At 45.7% G+C, this 22044-nt stretch overlaps 1 protein-coding gene across 2 annotated transcripts; it reads left to right on the top strand.

Annotated features, from left to right (window-relative positions):
• Positions 1-13658: 13658 nt before the first annotated feature.
• Positions 13659-21461, top strand: SMU1 (SMU1 DNA replication regulator and spliceosomal factor). 2 transcript variants are annotated; one of them, XM_066181481.1, is made up of 13 exons: positions 13659-13833; positions 14099-14309; positions 14417-14569; positions 15199-15309; positions 15655-15783; positions 16767-16886; positions 17284-17400; positions 17594-17721; positions 18395-18521; positions 18936-19103; positions 19373-19525; positions 20149-20280; positions 21302-21461. In XM_066181481.1, the coding sequence occupies exons 1-12, from the start codon at positions 13808-13810 to the stop codon at positions 20245-20247; spliced, it is 1542 nt and encodes a 513-aa protein (XP_066037578.1). In that variant the 5' UTR covers positions 13659-13807; the 3' UTR covers positions 20248-20280; positions 21302-21461. The 2 variants fall into 2 exon arrangements, with proteins under 2 accessions (XP_066037578.1, XP_066037577.1); XM_066181480.1 differs by having other exon boundaries at positions 20149-21461.
• Positions 21462-22044: the final 583 nt, after the last annotated feature.

Genomic DNA, 22044 nt, shown 5'->3' with positions numbered 1-22044 from the left:
GCCGGTAGAAGGAAAATGGTCTGGCCCCAGCAGGTTCTGGCCCTTCACTTTGGTGTGTCTCTCGTTGATGTGACCCAAGCTGAGCCATCCCCGGGCAGCACTGTACACCTGCTCTCCACCACAGGTCCAGTTCATGCATCAGACCCACGCGGGGACAAAGACCCAACCCAGCCCCTCCTCCCGTCCTCCAGACCTCAGTTCCAGCCATGCCCCTGGGCAAACTGCCCTACCGGAGCTCATCAGAGCTTCATTCTCCTCCGGAAGCTGACTCCTCCCTGGTCTACTCCTCCTCAGGTCTCTCCATCCTAGGAATCCTGACCAAGGGATGCCCAAGCCGTTGGATGTGTTGAATGTAGTTAATTACTCATGCTGATCATGCATTCCTGGTTGAGTAATATCCCCCAAACGCCTATCTGTCTTCACATTTAAACATAGAACTGTTTTTCAGACTTGGTGTTAATAAAAGTTAGCAATTTGCATTTGGGAGAACAAGAGGAAGACTGAAGAGGAAAAAAGGAGAGATGGTTCTTGTACAAGCAAATCTTTCTGTCATAAAATACCTGGTTAGCTCTTGAGTCCTCCTGTATCTGTGTGCAGAGGGGAGACAGATGTTGCTGATTTCTGTTGTATTAGCTGTTAGACCAAAATTTGTGCCTGGACCTGATTAAACTGAAATCTTATAGCTTCTCCAAAGTATTCCATCCATGGTAATGTGAACACACTAGACGAAAGAGTCCAAAGAAGAAAAATCTTCACCATTCTGGCATTTTTGGGCTAAGAATAATTACCCACAGAAAAAACTTCAGACCAAGGCTCTTATTACAATAGCAAAGAACCCTGTGTTCCATCCCCTCACTAGGCTTGCTTGTAAGTGAGAAAAAACCACAAAAACTGGGACAAAAGGATAAATTTAATTACTATGTTTCGGAATTTTTTGTTGGAAAAATAAAGCAGTAAGGAATTCCTTTGTTAGCAAAGAAACTGCTGCTTCTTTTGTGAGCAGCTTCCATGTGGTCATTGGTTGCACATAAGTGATTATCATGTTTCAGTAACATCCAGGAAACTCTGAAAAAAACCCAAGACATAATGCCTTTGCAATGTCTTAACTAATCAAATTTCTAACCCCTGCCGTCAGAGTTACAGTATTTCTGGGACTACAAGAGAAAATAAGGGCAGAGCCATAAAGATCCCCCTTCAGGGGAAATAAGCTGTGTTTAATTCTGCTAGTGTTTAATGCAGTGGCTGCTGCTGCAACAACGGCTTAGGGCAGAGACTGTTCCAGCCGTTTCAGCAAACCCTGTTTCATGCAACGTGAGGTAGTAAGAAACCCACACAGCAGGAACCACAGTGGTATTGGAAAGAGCAACACTGGAAACATGTTGTGGCCAAGGACCCCAGGCCTTCAGAGAAAATGCCACCTAGCAGCAGCAAAACATAAGAACAAGCTGATGGACAGTAGACACTGCCATAAACCTGCCATTTTTACTGAGAAAACAACAGGCTGTGTTGCAAGACTCACCCTAACCTTTACTTCAACAGCATACTGGAAGTGATGGCCCTGGGAGAAAGCAAAAAGGACAGTGCAGCTGGTACCCTGCATGCTGGTACAGCTCGCATGGTTGCCCCATCCAGGTAATGAGTTAACAGGCCATGCCAGCAGGCTGTGTATTGTTCATTCCAGTGCCCAACGTACAGCAAGACATCTTGCCTGCTGTTTTCTGCTAGCATGCCGGCACACTTCAGTCTTCTTGCTTGAACACTTAGGTTTCCACTGCTCTGACTACCTGTAACCTCAGCAGTTTTGCAGAAAGCTGTGGAAGAATCTCAAACTTGGCCAGCAGCATTATCCACTTCTCCTCACTATAATGTATCATCTTGAAAAGCTCTTTGGAGTCACAGCTACACAAGAGTCTCCAACATCCCTCCACTGGGCTGGCTGTGGTCCTCCTTGTACAGCTCAGTAAGCAGTTTCCATTATACACAATGAAAATTACTTTTGGCCCATATTCAAGCTCTTTTCACAGTTACCTCCAAGTCCTATCTACCAGTCACTTCTCAGTCTGAACCAATGCTCAGGGTTATTCCTCCCTCATCCCTGTGTACCAGATGCTGCTGACACTTCTGCTTGCTGAGCTGTGTAAAAGTCCTGGTGGTCCAGTCCTCCCATTTAGAGATATCCCTCTGGACCGAGACTCTGCCTTTCACCATGTCAGCCTCTCCCTCATAATGATTATTTCCAGCACTGTAAAAAAAAACAGAAAAAGAATAAGTAAGTATATATCTGCATATATATGTATGTGTGGTGGGAGAGAGAGAGGTATGAAACATTTCTGTTTTCTGCAGACACATAATGTTGCACTTCTGAATTTTATGTTCCCTGGCAAAGAAATACTTCCACTAAAAGCAATAAACATAAAAATACTAAATGAACAAAATGAGTACAAAACAGGAGCCAAAGTTTTCTTGAGGTTCATACCTGTAGATGCCAGTAACCATCTGGGACTTTTATTGGATCCTCTGCCAACTCCCTGGCCTCTGTGTGTTGGAGCGGTGTTGTGACTTGACAAAGAAGCACAAAAAGCCCCAGGTGATCAAAGGATGGATACTAGGTAGCAACCTGCCCTTTTGGTAAAGCTCTTATGGGGTGGCAATTAGAGAAAAAGGCTCCGTACAACCTTCCCACCCCTACAATAGTCCTGCTATGGCAAATTTGCTCTCTACAAGTTCTTGTTTAGAGGAAAATAAATAAAACCTAAGTACACCTGCCATTACAGCAGAATCCCATGAAAATTTAGGTAGGAAGGGAATCTCTGGAGGTGCCAGCTCCAAAGCCGTGCTCATAGCAAGGACAGCTTCAAGGAGCTTGCATAACCAAGCTGGGAAGTCTCAAAGGTCTCCAATAGGTCTCCTTTCCTTGTAGTGCAAACATCAGACTCACAGCCAACACTCATTGCATGGTGTGCCTCCTCAGACACCTTCAGCATAGGGAGGCATTTTAGGTATGCTTATTGCCATTTTAGCAAGCACATGAATCCACAACCAAAGCAGCCACAACTTCGATAGGCAAAGGTTCCATGCACCAGGAAGGGAGAAGGTCTCCACTCCTGGGGAGTGGTTCCTGGACGTGACTGCACAAAGCCACAGCTGTCCTGACGTCATTCTGGGAAGAGACCGGTTGTATGGCAGGGCAGCAGACCTTCAGGAGGCCCTGCTGGATTTTGTGCTGCTGGGTTTCATTCGACCTTACATGTCACCCTGGGCTCAGCGGCAGCCCGTGGCCATTCTGTGCAGGTGAGAGCAGGAGGAGTTGTGCGCACACAGAGGTGCACCAGGGGCTGCCACGGATGTTTACCTCCACTACCCCAGGGACGTTTCCAGCTCCTGTCGCCTCTAAACTGAGCTGCTTCAGATTACTCATCTCTGGTTTGAATTGGGGGTGTGAACTGGAGACCCCCCAGAGGCTCCACCACCACAAGCACTACTGGGGGTCTAAAACCAGTCAGATGAAACAAATTGGTCATAAAAGCAGTGGTGAAGGTGCTTTACAAAGTTACTCAAAGAAGCATAAAACAGGGTCTGCAGTACACAATTCAGATTAAATCACTAGCTATTGCCTACAGCTTCTCATGTTGCACAGATAAAAGAAAATCCTACCTACGTGCAAATGCCTGCAAAGTTTGTCTTTGTTCTGAGTGCAAACTGACCCACCTTGGCAGCTGTGTGTTCGCACCTTGGCTTAGAAGGGATTCTGCAGGCAACTGTTTTGTTTTTTTCTGCAAATAGCTGGCTTTCCTCCCTTTTCCAGGAGGAGCTGGGCTTCCACCGCTCGGCTTGGGGTTCTGACTATGAAAACAGTAAGAGGAGGGTGCAAGCAGATATTTCCAAGAATCTCAAACTTTTGACTTCAGCCCCTTGTGAGGTGTGTGAGGTGTGTGAGGTGTGTGTGGGGTGTGTGGGTGTGTGTGTGTTACCCAGTGACAGGGAAAGAATACTCAGGGATCTCATCCAGCCACCCTGCTGCATGATGGTACTACAGGTATTGACTAAAACCCAAACAAACCACTCGTAGTTGAAGGGTTATGCTAGTCAGCCAGCTGTGCTCTGTCCACTCTGAGTTTTTTTATGGCCAGGCCACACACAAAGCGACAGGAAGGACACCAGCTCCCGTGCTGCCTCCACAGCCAAGCAGCAGTACAGGCTGCTGGAGTGTCTCTGTCCCAGTGCCAGTCCCTCCTGTCAGCCCATCCCTCTCTTGCCATCTGGGAAAAAATGCCTGGTGAGTTTCCTCCCTGGCAGGCTTCTACACAAATGGGTGAGAGGAGCAGTGGTTGTTGTGGACTCCCTTAATCTGGAAGAAAGCACCATTTTCCAGCTGGACGTTGTCCATCCTAAGGGGCAGTAGCTGGTCTCCTGCACTGAACCCTGCAAGAAACTCCCAGAGGTGGAGACATGGTCAAATGAGGGGAAAGCTGCTTGGACATTTTGAGGCACCAAGACTGCTTTTGTTTGGAGTACCAGGGAGGAACAGCCTGAAGGGAGAGCTCTTGCAAGAACAAAAAATTCCAGCTACCAGGATGCTTTCTAGTCATGGTGCACAGGGCAGCATGGTGGCCAGTGTGTGCTATCAAAGCCCAGCCCTATAAGTCTGCAAACTGGGTATAGATTTGGGCTCACCATGCTGTCAGACAGTTTGGTTTTCTCCAAAGCCAAGCCCCATCACAGGCAAGAAGCAGTTCACGCTGGTGATGGAGCAGTGAGACCATTGCTCCTGGAGAGCAGACTGTCTTGCTGGTGCTGACGATGTCAAGGCAAGGACTGGGACTGGGGCTAACCCTGAAGAATGGCTGCTGCCTGCCAAGCCACAAACACCATTTCGTGTCCCTTCCTTACTTCTACTGCTCATTTTATTGCCTCTTGCCTCATTTGTAAAAGCATCCAAGGGCTTTGCCCAAGATTACAGTTTGGAAGTGTAACACAGCCTGCAAGTTAAATATATTCAATCCTATCAAACATCACCAGGGAGTGTCGTTACTCATGATTAGTCTACATTTACACAGAAATTAGTTTTCTCACAGTTCTCCCTTGTTTACTGACAGTCCTTAAAAATGAAAGATAAATATCTTGAATCACTTTTTGCCTCTGAATAACATCTTTTCAGTCTAATTTCACTTCTAACCTTGAAGCAGTTTTGACATGACTCACACATTAAAATTGCTCAAATGGGTTGGAAAATCCAGCTTCTAACATATGTCTGTAGCATGGTCTCCCCCTCCGAGATGATACAGCCAAAGTACACCATGCCACATTTGCTTTCATGAGGCCTCCTGTGCCCTGTGTGCTCCCAATTCAATGCCTGTCTGTCCTCGCATCACAAGCTGGTTTAGGACTTCAAAACCACGCAGATTAGAAACACAGCAGCTACCTCTGTGAAAAGTGTGCAGGGATGCTTGCAGCTCTATTGGTTTAATATATCCAGTGCCCCTGCCCTGGTCCATAGCTGTATACATGCTTTTGTGGACACTGTTTGCTAATTGCATGTGAAAACACTACCTGGAAGCTCTCCTCTCTGGGAGCCCCACTGACTGCCTACCATCTTCAAGCTGTGCTGGATCTCCACATGTAGAAACAGTAGAAAATCAACCTGCACAAAGTAGTACCTAACTAGCCTCAGGTCAGCTAGCTGCTCCTTGCAGCCTGGGGAAGGTGCCAGTGCCTCCAAGATGCTCAAGCCAGGAATCAGCTGGGTAGATAAACTGAGATGAAGCCAGTGGGCAGTCTGAGCATGGCCCTTTATATGCTGCTGCAGACCCCCATCTAGGCAAATGTGAAGAGCTTGAGGCAAGCTGGAGACTCCACATCACCAGCTGTTTACCCATACCAGAGCTCAGCCCCTGCTACAGCTGGATTTGATCCTCTTCCCTGCAGCTGTGGGGGAGGCTTGGTATGAAACAGGATATGAAAACTCCCAGCGTAAGGACTGCAGGTGGGCACTAAATGTAGACATAGGAAATCTCTGATCACACTTGGGCCATCCTTTTGCCTCTCAAAAGAAGTAAGAATGACTCCAGCTCTAAATACACTATCAGCCACCTTTTGCAGCAAGGTCACTTTGCAGGGAAATAGTAGTTCTTACTGCCCTCTCTGGATCCCTGACCAAGAGAGACCGAAACTCTGGGCAGTTCTCAGGACCTCTGCCAACCCACTGCACAGGCTTCTGGTGGAAAGGAGATTTCAACCCATCAAAAAGAGAGATCAGAAAAAGCCTGTAACTAACATGAACTTGTTGCTGTGTTTCAGGAGGAAGGTCTGTCACCTGATGGGATCTCAGCAGGTGGAGGAACCGGCCAGAAGCAAACTCATCAGCTTCTGCACAGGAGCAGTGATTCTTGCTCAGCACTTCATGCTGCTGAAGGCTCATCTCACTACTGCATCCTGCAGTTTGGGCTTACAAGGAAAACACTGACAAACTGGAAAGAATTCAGCAGTGACCATCAGAGTGGTGATGAGGCTGCAGCACAGGATGCATGAAGAGATATTGAAGGGGAGCTTCTCCAGCCTGGAGAAGACAGCTGGGGAGTTCTCACAGGGGTCATCCACATCCTGAATGGTGGTCATGGGAAAAACAGAGACAGACTCTTCCAGAGGCAGACAAGGACAGGACATGGGGAAACAGATAATGTGCTGCAGGATGGAACATTCCAACTGGGCATGAAAAAATTCCTCCACTGATCGTGGTACGACTGGGAGATTAGGTCTCTGTCCTCAGAGGTATGCAGAACTCAACATGGCTGAACACAACCTGATCTAGCTTTGGACTGGGGAATTGAACTGCAGACCTCCAGAGATGCCTTTTTACCAAGACCTCCAGGAAATTTGGTATTAGAGGGAATACAGCTGCCTTCCTTTGGAGCTTCGGGCTCCCCCGTGCTCTAAAACATCCCTAGTGTCTAGGACATACCTGAGACACTATGTACCGCTCCCTCACCATCCCTGGGCTGCTTTCCTTCTCATGAAAGCTAACATGGAAGTGAGGATTTTCAGTGTGGTTTCTTCACAGCCTGGGAAAGGTGGGAAGCTGTGTCCCAGCAGGCTGGCCTGGAAGAAAGGTCTCAAAACCCAGACCTGAGCTGGACCAGGCACCACTGTACTGCACAGTGCTGTGCACTTCCAGTTGGCCCAGAAAATAACACGATGCTGCAACTCAGAGCCTCTAACATGCCTTTGCAGATCTTCTCTGCTACCTCTCTGAGAAGTATTTGTGTCTGTGTGTCTACAGTTTTACGGATGCGGAACAGTGACGGAGCAGCCAGGGGAATTGAGACAAAGGCTGAAAATGACTGCAGGCATGTATTAAAGTATTCAGCTTGTCCAGCCCAAAGAGACTTTTGCCAAATGATTTTATAAGGAATAAGGCATTTTACAGGAAAAGCAGGGCCTCTCCTCTCATTTCCTTTCTCCTCTCCTCCATGAACTTCAAAGGAAAGGGGTCAAAACAGAGGCCAGGCAACTGGAACTGAATTCCTGAGGCCTAAGGCCTAATTAGTCCAAGATACATTTCATTTGGTCTCTTTCAGAGACTGGCCTAAATTACCAGTCTTCCCTGCTGTGCTGCTGAGGGTCAGATGAAGCCAGAGGGTGATCCACAGTTTGCAGGGCTCCAGCATCACCAGAGCTCTTGGGGGGAGGGGGAAATGTTCAGTTCAAGCCCGACTGACACAAGGCTCTCCTAGTCCCCTCCACGCTTTCTGTGGCCACAACTAAAATCTCCTGTTCAGGACAGAGAATGTCTCCACAATGAAAACCCCCTCTCTCCAATGTCCCTACCTCGCTGGTGCTTGCCCCAGAGCTGCTGGTGACTGCAGCTGACTAACAGCCCCAGAGTCATGTGTCTGCTGCCCGTCCTTGGGTCAGCTGAGGCTATCAAAGAGCCTTCAGCCATTTGGAAATACCCCTCCAGCTGATCTAGGCTGATGTTAAACCTCCCTCCTGCCTCAGCTCATCCAGGCAAGCCAAGCCCAGCTCCTGCCAGCAGACCATGTATCCACGCCCTTTCCTGCCTTGCAGCTGTTTGCTGGTCCCCCTCTAGCTCCTCCACATCCTTCCCTATTAGATACGCAGAAGAAGGGATAACAATGTTCTTTTATCTGTGTCTCCTCACGTGGCCCAGGATGTGGTCTGCCTCACCACCAACAGCAAAAAAAACTTTGTTTTGCACACAGGTTTAACAACTCTCAGGAACCACACATCAATCTCAATTCACAGGTCTCTCCGGGTGAGGCACACTCCCGGTGAGGCACACTCCCGGTGAGGCACACTCCCGGTGAGGCACACAGGTGTGTGGGTGGGGTTTTTCTTTAGGGATACACAAAAAGTATTCTCAAGAACTGCGAAACAGAAACCATGCAGGCTGTTTCCCCTGCACAGCCTCTCTCAAGAGGCTGGCCTCAGAGGGGTGCATCTTATTTTGAGACTACAGTAAATGGATTTTGATGGAAGGACTAATTTCTGGCCTTGTGGCCTGAAAGCTGAGAAAAGCCAAACTTCATTGTAGATCACCAGAGTAATTCAGAGAGCAGGGAAAGGACATCATTGTCACTGTAAGCTTATGTGGCCTCCTGGTACCATAGCATAGCTCTGGAGCATAGGAAACAAGCCTGGCAGCTTGTGAGGCAGCAGACAGCTGCACATGAAGTCAGATGTCTGACTGGTAGGGAATGTAATGTCCTCATGGATGTGGGGTAGGCTGTGATTCTGCACCCCATCCGCTTCACGGATCCTGCTCCACAGCAAGTGGAGACTGGTGACCTGGTTGGCATAAGGCACACCTCACTCGTGGCTGGCTGCTCAAGCTGCTCTCCCAGAGAAGCAAGAGAGCAGGATGTATGAAGGAGGGGAAAGCAGGAAACCAGCTGCTTTTGAATCAGGAGGAATTGAAAAAATATTTTATTAAATTTTCTGCCAGAAAGAAATGTAAACATCTTGCCTTAAAAATTTGATTCCAAGGTGCTTGCTCACCTTCTATTTAAAGAATGGGCATGGAACCAGTGATGTAATAGATGTACTGTATAAAATTCGTGTATTAAATTCGTGTGTGTAAAATTATACATTTGAATTGAAAAACCCCAGATTCCTGGAAACGGTCTGAGGGCGTCTCCAAAAATTCCAAAGTCTTTTTTCAGCTTGGAGGTGCCACCTCGACATTTGCAGAAGAGATAACGTGGAAATGACTCCTTATTCAGGGGCGGACCACATCTTCACAGCCACTTAAAGGATCTGATATCGATCTTGGTGGAGATTAACAGATGATTGCATCAAGCCTCCCAACAGAAAATTCAGAGACTTTTCTTTTGGACTTTCATACAATTCTTCAGGAAGTTCTTTCAAAAACATCTCTCCGGGGGTGTAGGACATTTCGGGGAGGCGATTGTATTGTTTGCATGATGTCAAGTTTTTTGGGCGAATCCACATTCCTTGCGGCAGTTGTGCTTTTGCCTCAGGGCAGAAAAATGGTATAAAACACCTACCCTGAGACCCCGAATGTGTGGCCATACCTGAGAGCACCATTGTTGCTGCTGGATGGTCCACCCAACATTCGATCGATGTTGTCTTGACTTATCGTGGCATTTTTCAAAATTGATTTTTGAAATTGCTAAATAAATCTTTGGATTTTTGAATTGGTTCTGATAATTTATAACAAATGAGGACTGGAGTCAGTTCCAGTGTGCTACAGATAACTGTGCTGCCTAACTGCATCAAGACTGTTTATTTTCCTTTGCATCCACTTCCCAATGGAGCCAAAATATAAAATGGAAACGTCTCCCACCCTTATGCTCTGCCAGAGCTGGCATCCTATGAGTGTTGGCTGGAAGGATCTCTGGAGGTCTCCAGACACTGGACTGCTGCCAGCACCAGATCAGATTGGCCGTAGCTGTGTCTAGCCACAAAATCTAAGTCTGATTCTTGTGTGCTTGCATAGCACTTGGAGCATTGGGACCCTTTGCTCAGATGGAGTTCATGGAGAGCACAAGAAAGTTTACCTGGGGTGTCCATCTCCCTCTGCATCTATCAGGGAAGGAGGACCAGAAGGGCTAGTAAACCAGTATGTGTCCAGTCTGTTAGCAGGTGTCTGTGCTGAATTCACCTCTCAGAAAAATGCCATCCTGAGAAGTGGGACAATTCAGGACCAGGTAGCCTGCCTGTCTGGTTCTGCCTGCTAGAGGCCATTAACACTGGAGGGAGAACAGCAAGAGAGCACCAGTTGAATTTACTGAGGAATTGAGCCAGATTTCTATGTGCTGCCAGCACAAAACCAGCTGCCATATTTAGATTTTATGGCTTTTCTTTGTTAGAGTCTGGATCAGACTTGTTTTCAAAACAACTTTCGAAAACATAAATTCACCTGTCATTGAAAACAAATAAGCCTGGAGCAATTAAACAATACTTCCCTTTAGTAATCCCTGCACCTCTGTAAAAGCAGCTAAAAAAATTATTTGGGATCATAGTGAGGAAACAACAGAATGCTGAATGTTAGCCATGTACCTCACTCACTGTTTTTTCAACTTCATGTTATTGGATTACTTTCTAAAGTACTCTGGGGACAGAGACAGCAAAGAACAGCTTTCCTTGGCAAAGGGAGGAAGTTTCTCACGCATGGCTGTATTTTCCAAGGCTCATCTAGCAAAATGCACATGCCTGAAAAAACAGCAAGAAAAAGTTCATCCAAGAGGGGCTGATACCGTGGATTCCTCGTCCCCATGTAGTGGTAGTCTTAGCGCTAGTATCGGGCTGCGTGGTATTAATGGATCACTGGGTGGAGGTGGGAAGTACTGCATGCCAAAAAGCCAGGAGCAGCTAGCATGATCGTGGTGCTGCCAAGGAAACAAGGAGCCTCTCCTCCTGACGAAGAAGCTTATGTGCAGCCAGGAGGGTCACATGAGTTTTACTCGTCTTGTAGCACTAACCAGGGCTACAAGACTTTTGGCCTCAGTCAGAGTCCAAGCAGGACGGATGGACTGCCTGAGCCACCATTATGGGGGTTAGGCTTGTTCCTTTTTTACTCTAAGGAATTTTTCCCCATACGTTAATAGGAGACTAAGTACTGGGTGCTTAAGGGTGCTTGACCAAAACAAAGAGGTGGCCGAAAGTCAGAAGGGGGAGATAAGTACAGGGTTGGGGGCACCTTCATGCTCTAGCTCTCAGCATCGCATCGCATCGGAGAGGACACGGGCAGGCTGCTGCTTGCTGCGGGAGGAGTTTCCTTCCCAACTGGTTTTGGTCCTGAGAAAATCCACCACCATCTACTCATGTGTCCCAATTCGCTGGGCTCACCTCCTCCTGCCGTGTTGGGCCGGCCCTGTTCCACCACCACGGGTAATTCAGCATGGCCTTGAGGCTTTTGCTACTCTGTAGCCCTGCTGGGACATCCCTGCAGTTCCATGTACCACCGGCGGAGCTTCTGATCATACACCGGCCTGGGATTTTTCCACCGTTCCAGCTTGGTGCTCTCAGAGCGCCAAGAGATTGGACTGCCCCAGGCTTTGTGAAACAAAGCTCCTCGAGGCTCCTGGTTGTGTTATTGTTATTGCTGTAGTTGTTTGTTTGCCTTTGTTATACATACTAGTAAAGAACTGTTATTCCTATTCCCATACCTCTGCCTGAAAGCCCCTTCAATTTTCTAAATTGTAATTCGAAGGGAGGCCCTGCCCCTCCTTAGCAGATACCTGTCTTTCAAACCAAGACACATCATAAGTGTGTTTCAAGGCGAGTTGTCTTCTCATGCTCATCCAGCTTCCACTGTAGGGCTCTGCCCAGTAGAGCATAATTTTTCCAATTCTTAATCTGTAATTAGAGCAACCATGACATGCTAATAATTTCCCTACTCATATTGCTTTGTGCACTGTCATTCTTTCACACATGACCACACTCTTTGAGATGCAGTGCTCACAATGGCTTTTTAAGGCTTGCAAACTGCAAGTAACACCCTGGACTTGCACCTGCAAATATGTACATGCAAAGAAACAGGTGCCCACGGAATTGCTGTGTGTTCTTGTCAGAATGCCTGATCTGCAGCCCGCCATGCCTGTGTCACCGCAGGGACTCTTCTGAGATCCCTATGAGTGGATAGTGGCAGTGGGTAGAATCTCAGAATCAATCTGGTTGTAAAACCCTCTGAGATCATTGAGTCCAACTGTTATAAATGATCACAAGCCAATTCAAAATCCAAAGAGTTATTTAGCAATTTCAAAAATCAATTTCGAAAACGCCACGATAAATCAGGACAACATCGATCGAATGTTGGGTGGACCATCCAGCAGCAACAATGGTGCTCTCAGGTATGGCCACGAATTCAGACTCTCTTTATACATTTTTCTGCCTTGAGGCAAAAGCACGACTGCTGCAAAGAACGTGATTTCGTGATTTCGCCCAAAGCATGACCCTCATGCAAAAAGCTCTACTTTGTGCTAAAAGCACTGCTGAAATGTCTTTCATCCCCCGAGGGATGCTTTTGAAAGGGTTTCCTGAAGAATTGTAAAGTAGTCAACAAAAAGAGTCACTGAATTTTCTGTTGGGGCACTTGATGAAATCATCTGCTAGTTTCCCTCAGGATCGATATCAGATCCTTGACTGGCTGCGAAGATGTGGCCCGCCCCCGTGATTAATGAGCCATTTTCACATTATCTCTTCTGTTACGTTGCAAATGTCGTGGTGGCACCTCCAAGCTAAAAAAAGACTTTGGAATTCTTGGAGATGCCCTCGGACTGTCTCCAAGAATCCAGGTTTTTAATTCCAATGTATGATTTTCCACATACAATTTTAATACACGAATTTTATACAGTACGTCTATTACACAACCTATGACCAAACACCACCTTGTCAACTAGACCACAGCACCAAGAGTCACATCCAGTCTTTCCTTAAGCACCTCCAGGATGGTGACTCCACCACCTCCTTGGGCAGTCCATTCCAATGCCTAATCACCGTTCCTGCAAAGAAATTCTTCCTGATGTCTGACCTGAACATTAGGTGGTGTAGTTTGAGGTACCATGTCCTCTTGACCTGTCACTGGCTGCCTGAAGAAGAAGCCAATCCCCACCTGACCGTTCCCTCCTTTCAGGGAGTTGTAGACAGCAGTAAGTGTCACCCTCGAGCCTCCTTTTCTCCAGGCTAAACAACTCCAGCTCTCTCAGCCAGTCCTCCAAGGGATTGTGCTCCACACCCTTCAGCAGCTCTACTGCTCTCTGGCATCTCAGTGTCCTTCCTGCATCGGGAGGCCCAGAGCAGGACGCAGCACTCGAGGTGTGGCCTCACCCGTGCCGAGCACAGGGGGACAATCAGTGCCCTGGTCCTACCGGTCACACTATTGCTGATACCAGGATACCGCTGGCCTTTTTGGCCACCTGGGCATACCGCCGGCTCCCGCTGGCCGGCTGGAGCTGTGCTGCGGCTCTGCGGGAAGCCAGCGAGGAACACCGGCGCTCCGCACTCCGCCCGCGCAGTGCCCAGGCCGCTCCCGCTGCGCCCCTGCGCTGCCTCCGCTCCGCCGCCGGGGGGCGCGCAAGCACCGCAGCCGCTGGGGGACGCTGTACTTGGGGTGACGTCATCCGCTCCAGGCACGGGGTGGGGCGGCGCGCGCGTTATTTATCCGGGGGCGGGCGGGAAGAGGAAGTGGCGGCAAGAGTCGTGGCGGAAGGCCTGGCGGCGACGGCGGCGACGGCGGCGACGACACCACCACCACTACTACTACTACCACCACCACCACCACCACCACCACCACCAGCGGCGGTTCCGGTACCAGCGGCGGCTCAAGATGTCGATCGAAATCGAGTCCTCAGAGTACGTGTAGCGGTGGCGGGGGGCGGCGGTGGCCGGCTGTCCCCGGCGGCCGGGGAAGCGGGGAGGGAGCGGTTCGGCGGCCCCGACCCTGGGCCAAGCCCAGCGGCGCCGGGGAAGAGAGGCGAGACTCGCCGGTCTCGGCCGCCTCGGGGCCGTGAGGGGCCGAGGGTTGCGGGCGGTGCTCGCTGCGTCGCTGCGCCGCGGCCCGGGAGGGCGGCCCGTGTGTCCGGAGCCCGGCTGAGCGTGCGCTGTGCCTCCTCCGCAGCGTGATCCGGCTCATCATGCAGTATCTGAAGGAAAACAGCCTCCACCGCGCGCTCGCCACCCTTCAGGAGGAGACCACCGTGTCTCTCAACACCGTGGACAGCATTGAGAGCTTTGTGGCAGACATCAACAGCGGGCACTGGGACACGGTGCTGCAGGCCATACAGTCTTTGAAGCTGCCCGACAAGACCCTCATTGATCTCTATGAGCAGGTACGGAAGCATGGGGTTCCTACGGACTCTTCTGGTCCGTCTGGGAGCATCTGTGGGGTATTTTCCACTGACTCTTTGCTGATGTAGACGTTTGTCTCTGGGTGCAGGTTGTGTTGGAGTTGATCGAGCTCCGAGAACTGGGTGCTGCGAGGTCTCTGCTGAGACAAACGGATCCCATGATCATGCTGAAACAAACTCAGCCGGAGCGCTACATCCACCTTGAAAACCTTCTGGCCAGATCTTACTTTGATCCTCGTGAGGTACATTATGCCTTTCTCTAGAGACCTCTCCTGCATGACCCTCAGCATCATCGCAAGCTGCTGATGGCTCATGGTGTTGTTTTTTTCTTGCCTTGGGGAATGAGAATGTACAATTTTACAGTTTGATTTTACACCTTTCATGAAGCGTTTGGGAAATAGTGCATGACTCTTCATCGGCAGGCAGCAGAGCAGTGGTTTTGAAGTGTGCTGTGGTTGGGAGTTAGGGGATTTGGCCCTGTGTCCTGCCACAGGATGACATCTGCAGCTTGCTTTTTCAGTGTTGTGTTGGCAGCAGAAGAAAGTGCAAGTTGTGTGAACAGAAATAGTGCTGTGTCGTAACAGTAAAAACAAGGCATTGTTCCGGACTGGTTACATCAGTCTAAAAGTTTTTGTGAGAGTATGATAGGTTAATAGTTAACTTAGTTAAGATACTGATTTTAAAGGTCTTTTCCAACCTTGAATATTGTTGGTTTTTTAAGATTGGTGTTAAAGAGAAGAGCTCTTTTGGAGGCCTAACAGAAAACTTACATGGAAGGGGTTTCAATTTCAGAACAACAAAGGTCTTTTATTGGGGGGGGGAAAATAGTATCATTTGGACTAATAACTTCACAAAAAAATCTTTTCTCTAGGCATACCCAGATGGGAGTAGCAAAGAGAAGCGGAGAGCTGCTATTGCACAGGCTTTGGCTGGAGAGGTCAGTGTGGTGCCTCCATCTCGTCTTATGGCATTGTTGGGGCAGGTGAGTATTGGAAAATGTTTCACTAGCTATGTTTTTGGCTTATTGCTGTATAAAGGTAATTATGATGTAGTTGAGTCTCCAGCTGTATAAAAGTAAAGTTTAAACATGGTATAGTTTAAAAAATTCTTCCCGTGTGGCAAGGATTTAGCAGTTGTGGAATAAGTCATCACTCTAGCAATAGATTTCTTCCAGTAGAATAAATATGCAGCCCAATGTATACTTTGAGAATAAAATTCTATTTTCAGCCCTTTCTGATTCTCAGAATCTGTTTATTGGTACACCGTTTCATATGTGGTAGATCTGTGTTAATTGTAGCTAATGATGTCGTTTTCATCTTCATTAAAGGCACTGAAATGGCAGCAGCACCAGGGCCTGCTTCCTCCCGGGATGACAATTGATTTGTTCAGGGGCAAAGCAGCTGTGAAAGATGTAGAGGAAGAAAAGTTCCCCACGCAGCTGAGCCGGCACATTAAGGTAATGTTTGCTTTTCTGTGTTTCTGCTCCTTTTTCCTTTATGTATTTTTTGGTGGGAGATAAGAGGAAATCTTCTGAATACTTCTTTTGTCCTTGTAAGTAGTTCCCTCCCCCCCCCCCCCCCCCCCCCCCCAGTGTTTTTTCCATCCTTTTCCATGCCTTAGCAGAAGACTTTTGTTCATGGGAGTCTGAGATCAGGTCTTTTAACAAGTTTGGGTGCTTATAGTATTTGTGAATAAGATAACTGCCTAGTTTCTTCGACTTCACAGTTCGGAATCCATCAGTTTACAGGAATTTGCATAGTCCTCTTCTTTATTTGTGCAAGGAAGTACTTTTGTCCTAAACTGTTTCAGAAGCCATCAGCTGCAACTTATGAAATCAGTTTGTGGTGTTCAGTAACAACATGCTAAAAATGCCTTATTAGAACTTGTTTGTCATTGCTGATCTTGTATTTTTGTTTGGGCTACTGAAGTTTATTTTCTGTACTTAATTGTCGTGGCCACTTGTACTTAAAAATTTGGAAATCAAGAAAATGGACATTAAAAAAACCCCACAAACACTCTGTAGAAATTACACTGGAGAAACGTCACTCCAGCTGAAGCAACTTCAGAAATTCATAAGGTTCTGAAGTCTGACTGATATATGTTAGGTATTGCAAAGGTGTTTGTTAACAGAGAGAATCCACTACAAAAACAAAAATACAAAGGCAACCAACTCAGCTCCTCCTGTAACCTTGGAGTGTCTGTTGTAAGTTTCATGGACATTCCCAGACCAAAAAGAGGGGATTACTGTTTTACCTTTCTTAAAAAATGCTACTCTGGATGTATTGACAGATTCTTTGGTACATCAGCATTAAATTTGTGAATACGTACCTGTAGCAGATCCTGTGTTTTTACCATCGTAATGACACAGCAGTTTTGTTTTAATGATTTGAGTCTTTTATATTGCTTATGAAGCTTTACTTATATTGTTTTTTCAAACAGTTTGGGCAGAAGTCACATGTGGAGTGTGCTCGGTTTTCTCCAGATGGACAGTATCTGGTAACTGGCTCAGTTGATGGCTTCATTGAAGTATGGAACTTCACTACTGGAAAGATTAGGAAGGTAAGTTACTCCTTATTTCACACGGAGTGACTTTGTCTTGTCAGAGCGCCTGGCTTTATATTCTTTGAGAATGTTTAATTTTTTAGGGACTGTGAACCCGAGACGATTGTCTGTTTAGGTAATTCAAATATCAGTCTGGAATATTTATGTGCGTGTAGTTGTTTTGTTTATCATATATTTCTCTCTGTGATAACTTTTTTTACCTTCCTGCACTACTGTTGTTGCCTTTAAAATGGTGACAGTGGTAGCACCCTGTATTACAAGGCAATGAAGTCTGGTTTACAGTAAGTTATAACATATAACTGAAGTTAAAACTGTTAGTAGTTTTGCAATTTGCCTTAAAGTAGATTTCATTTATTTCACTACTTTGACTGATGAATCTTGTGCTTTTGTTTAGGATCTGAAGTATCAAGCACAGGATAACTTCATGATGATGGATGATGCAGTGCTGTGCATGTGCTTCAGCAGAGATACAGAAATGCTAGCAACTGGAGCACAAGATGGAAAGATCAAGGTATAAATCTTTTTGTATGGTATGTTGGGAGAGGTGGTGACCATAAAGATTTGTGTGCAATAGCAGTAATGTTCCCATTCTGTAAGAACTCAAAGGAAGTTTAACATGGCTCAGGAACAGCTGTGTATTGGCTCTGATTAAGCTCATGTGATCTCATAACAAAGTAAGCACTTATTTGCTGTTTTCTTTTCAGGTGTGGAAAATCCAGAGTGGTCAGTGTCTGAGAAGATTTGAAAGAGCTCACAGTAAAGGTGTTACGTGCCTCAGTTTCTCCAAAGACAGCAGCCAAATCCTTAGTGCTTCTTTTGATCAGACAATCAGGTAAATAAATAGAGAATGTGAGCTACAGTGTGGGAGAAAACAGATTTTTCTCATTAAGCAGTTTTAACTATAGAATAGTATAATTTAGAAGGTACCTGTACAGGTCTCTAGTCCACTATGCTTCTCAAAGCACAGCCAACCTTTCAGTTAGGGCAGCCTGTTCAGAGCCTTATTCAGCTGAGTTTTCAAAATCTCCAGGGTTCCACATCCCACTGGTTATCTTGGGGGGAAAATCCTATATGGGTATCGGGAAAGATACTTTGGGTTGTATGGTTTGGATGAAGTTTTTTGTTGTCTTTTTGGTGGGGTGGGATTTTTTAATATCCCATGCCTTTTGTACTTCAGCTCTACACCTTTTGAGGAGTCTTAATTCAGATTACTCTGAAAAGACATATTGGTCTTCTGCTCTCCTCTCTTTTCTCATTCTCCTCTCTTTTCTCCTCAGGATCATTGCAGGATAGGATCTAAGGGTCTTAGAACAGTTGTATTCAGAAAAATACTCAAAAACTGTTGTAGCCTTAACAGGCAAGAGGACCTTCATCAAACCCCTTTTCCTGCAGCTCTTACCGTTATTAAGGTGTTGATTATTGTTTGTGTAATGCAATAACATCCTGCACCAACTTGGTTACTGAGTGGAATTTGCTCACTCATTTCCATCTATGTTGTCTGACAGGATTCATGGTTTGAAATCTGGGAAAACCCTGAAGGAATTTCGTGGTCATTCTTCCTTTGTCAATGAAGCTACTTTTACCCAGGATGGCCACTATATTATCAGTGCATCCTCTGACGGCACGGTGAAGGTGAGCTGGCATTTACCCTTTGTAAAGACCACTTCAGACTCTTGGCTAGCTTATCACTCCTTTGTTACAACTGTTGCAGTCATTGGAGAAGGACTGGGGGATATCTGCAGTAATGAGTCTATTTGTGTACTTTTGCTGTAGATTTTCATGTGAACTGATAAAATTTGTTACTCTGCCTACAGTCTCTTGCAGAGCCTGTCTCTGCTGCATTTGTGAAATGGGGACGTAAGTGCAGTGCTTACTGCCTGTTCTGCTTTATTCTAGACACAGAACTGGCTGTGATGCCTCTTGTCCTATGATGTGGGGATTCCCTTATCTGAAATAATTGCATATCAGCTCTTTCTGTTTAAAGCTAATGTTTTTTTGTTTTTTTTTTTTTTTTTTTTTGTGTTTTTTTTTTGTTTTTTATACTAGGTTTGGAATGTGAAGACAACAGAGTGTTCCAACACCTTCAAGTCTCTTGGTAGCACTGCGGGGACAGACATTACTGTGAACAGCGTCATTCTGCTGCCTAAAAACCCAGAGCACTTTGTTGTTTGTAACAGATCTAATACAGTTGTCATCATGAATATGCAAGGACAGGTATGTGATCTTACTGGTATCCTTTCAGGTCTATGTCATTTCAAGAATGCAGAAAACCTCGTTAATAATCTGGCATGCTTAAACCTGATTTCTCTGGTTTGCTTGCATGACAAGCTATTCTGAAGTCAAGTTTATAGAACACAGAAAGCTCTTGAGACATCTGTGTTCTGAACAGATCTAGTACTTGTTAAATATTTTTGCCCTAAACATGGTATTGGTATGCTGCTGTTTAAGCCTGACAAATATTTTCTGGTGTTGTATATTTACAGATTGTAAGGAGTTTTAGCTCTGGTAAGAGAGAAGGTGGTGACTTTGTCTGCTGTGCGCTTTCACCTCGGGGTGAATGGATCTACTGTGTTGGTGAAGATTTTGTGCTATACTGCTTCAGCACAGTGACGGGCAAACTGGAGAGAACTCTGACTGTAAGTTTTCAGTTCTAAGCTTTTCCAGACTTTTAAACACAGGGATGATGTAAATGTTCATTATGAAGCCCATAAGGAGGAATCTCAGACCAGGGAATCTTTCATCTCTAACAGACATGATTGGTAACAGATGAATTTCAGGACATTTGGCCATAGAATGTTTTTGGGTTTTTTAGAACCATGTGATTGTAAAATTTAGGGAAGTATTTACCCATCAAGCAATGACTGAATTTGATCAGATTTCCTTGAAGGGAGAGCATGTCTTGACCAGGGCTCTAGCAGGAGTAGCATCTGAATAAGCTGTCAGATTTAAAGCTATCAGTTTTAAATTTGCTTTAGATTGAACATAGAATACCAGCTTGAATGTCTAAATTTAATGGGGAACACTTAGATACTGTGGATTTAAAGCTTCACTGAGCCTTCCTTGCCCAACAATAAGTAAGTGACATGTCAAAAAAATTGTTGTGACGGGAAATGAATTTAGGTACCCCTGCTTTTGCTCTATGCACAAATCACATTAACCCTCAGTCCAGCTTTCCTCCAGTTGTTTTTTGAAGATAATATTTGTCTTAAAGCTTCTAAATGAAGACTCTTTCTAATGCAGCTTTCTGCTTACTCTCTAGGTCCATGAAAAAGATGTCATTGGCATAGCTCATCACCCCCACCAGAACCTGATTGCCACCTACAGTGAAGATGGCCTCCTCAAGCTCTGGAAGCCATAGATGGATTTTGCAGCAATCTCCTGAAGCATGCCTGTTAGTTGCAGGTTACTAGTGTTTGTGCTTTAACAAGGTCTAAATATGCAGAGTGTAACACTTGCTCAATTTTCAGTTCAGGTTTCCAGAGAATTACATTTTTACTTACCTAGAGTAGATTATGGATAAATACAGCATCCGATAATTTCATATACTTTTATTTTTAGTAGAGTAGTTGAAGCAACTTCAGTGAGAATGCTTTTTCTGCCTCCTGAAGTCTGTACTCTTACTACAATGTTTGTAAAAGTTCAATGAGCCAGCAGCTGTACATGCTTATGAGTGGTTGCTGACTTCCTAGAATACAGTGAAATGCCTTTTTTTTTTTTCCCCCCCTTGAGTGAAATGTGGAATGGAAAGCTGTCTCTTCCCCACTGCTGAAACAGGAATAGTTTCCTGGAATGCAGATGAGGATACAGTATCATCATCTTGAAGATGGGGTCATTTCTAGGCCATTGGATTTTGCTGTGTTGAATTTTCACTGTAATTTTTCCACTTATATTGGAAAGTAGTGTCACACAGCTGCCTTAGAATGAAACTATTCTTTCCCATCTGCCAGCACTTCCTACTACAGACTGTAAACCTGCCTAATACGGCAGTGAGGCAGTTTGATTTTGTTTGGGGATTTTGTTTGTTTGTTTTTTGTTTTACTTCACTTCCAGACTAAAAGGAGTTCTGACTGGGGCCGTCTTCCTGTAAGCTAAGCGCAAAATGTTTTCAAATCAGCTATAACTGAAACAGGCTCCAGGGGATCAATATTTTAAAACATGAAAAAGTTGATTTACATAGGCTGAGTTCCTAGTGCTGTGATAATGCTTTAAATAATAATTTAAAAGATTTTTTAAAAAAATTTCATATGCCTGTTGACGTAGCTAAGATTATACTTAGGTCCCACAAGATGATAAAAGATACTTGCAGTCTCTTCAATTTGAAGCACATGATTTTTTGTTGAGAGATTCTGACTAATGTACACTGTTCTGAATGTACACTAGAATCTTCTAAAGTCTGACTACATCTTTTCTAGGATGCAGAAAAATGAAGTTATTCCTGTAATGATGAATCAAATGCGTGTAGATTTGAATCTGCTACATAGAGTGTGTTCTGTCCTCATCTCTTGTAAAATGCTTTCCTACTGCAGCGGTCTTTCAGACAGTAATAACTTGTCTTCAACTTAATAAATTAGTTCTACTTTAAATATTTTGTCTGTGTCTTCACTGGTGTGGGGAAATGTAGAAAAAGTTCAGCTGGAATTCTCACACAGCACCTTTGCTATGAGTGTAGAGTTCAGTTCTCTGTTGAGCTATGATGTCTGAATTCCCAGGTTGTTTTTTACTTCCGTAGATATGCTAACAGAGGGGGGTTTTAGATAGTAAAAAGGGATTATTTTGCCTGCCTGAAAAATCAGATGTTTCTGTCAGTGATACCTGACAAGCTCCATGGGCAGTTAGTAATTCTGTTAAGGGGGAAAAGCTTGACAAAATATTTTTAATAGTATTTGCCTTATAAAACTGATGCTCCCATCCCTTCAGCATCTTTGTGACTGGTCTCTCTCAGTACAACTGTCCCTTTTGTATGGGAAGACCCAAAACTAGATGGTATTCCAGGTGTGTCCTTGCTCTTGCTGAGAAGCTGAAAGGATTGCCTCCCTCCACTACTGGCAACCAGGACACCATTTGTCTTCTTTCCAAAACGATGGCTCATGTTGGGCTTGGTGTCCACCAGGCCCCCTAGCTTCCTTAGCTGTTTTCCAGCTGCGTGCTCCCAGCA

This window comes from Chamaea fasciata, unplaced genomic scaffold (genome assembly GCF_029207755.1).
Source record: "Chamaea fasciata isolate MVZ Bird 193981 ecotype frontalis unplaced genomic scaffold, bChaFas1.0.hap1 SCAF_4, whole genome shotgun sequence".
In the NCBI taxonomy this organism is placed as follows: Eukaryota; Metazoa; Chordata; class Aves; order Passeriformes; family Sylviidae; genus Chamaea; species Chamaea fasciata.
The sequence above is the reverse complement of the archived record's forward strand: the minus strand, read 5'-3'. Positions and strand labels throughout refer to the sequence as shown.

Coding starts and splice junctions, on each gene's coding strand:
- SMU1 (XM_066181481.1), top strand. CDS start 13,808: ATGTCGATCGAAATCGAGTCCTCAGA. Junction 13,834..14,098: donor ATCGAAATCGAGTCCTCAGA/GTACGTGTAGCG, acceptor CCTCCTCCGCAG/CGTGATCCGGCTCATCATGC. Junction 17,401..17,593: donor CACAAGATGGAAAGATCAAG/GTATAAATCTTT, acceptor TTTTCTTTTCAG/GTGTGGAAAATCCAGAGTGG.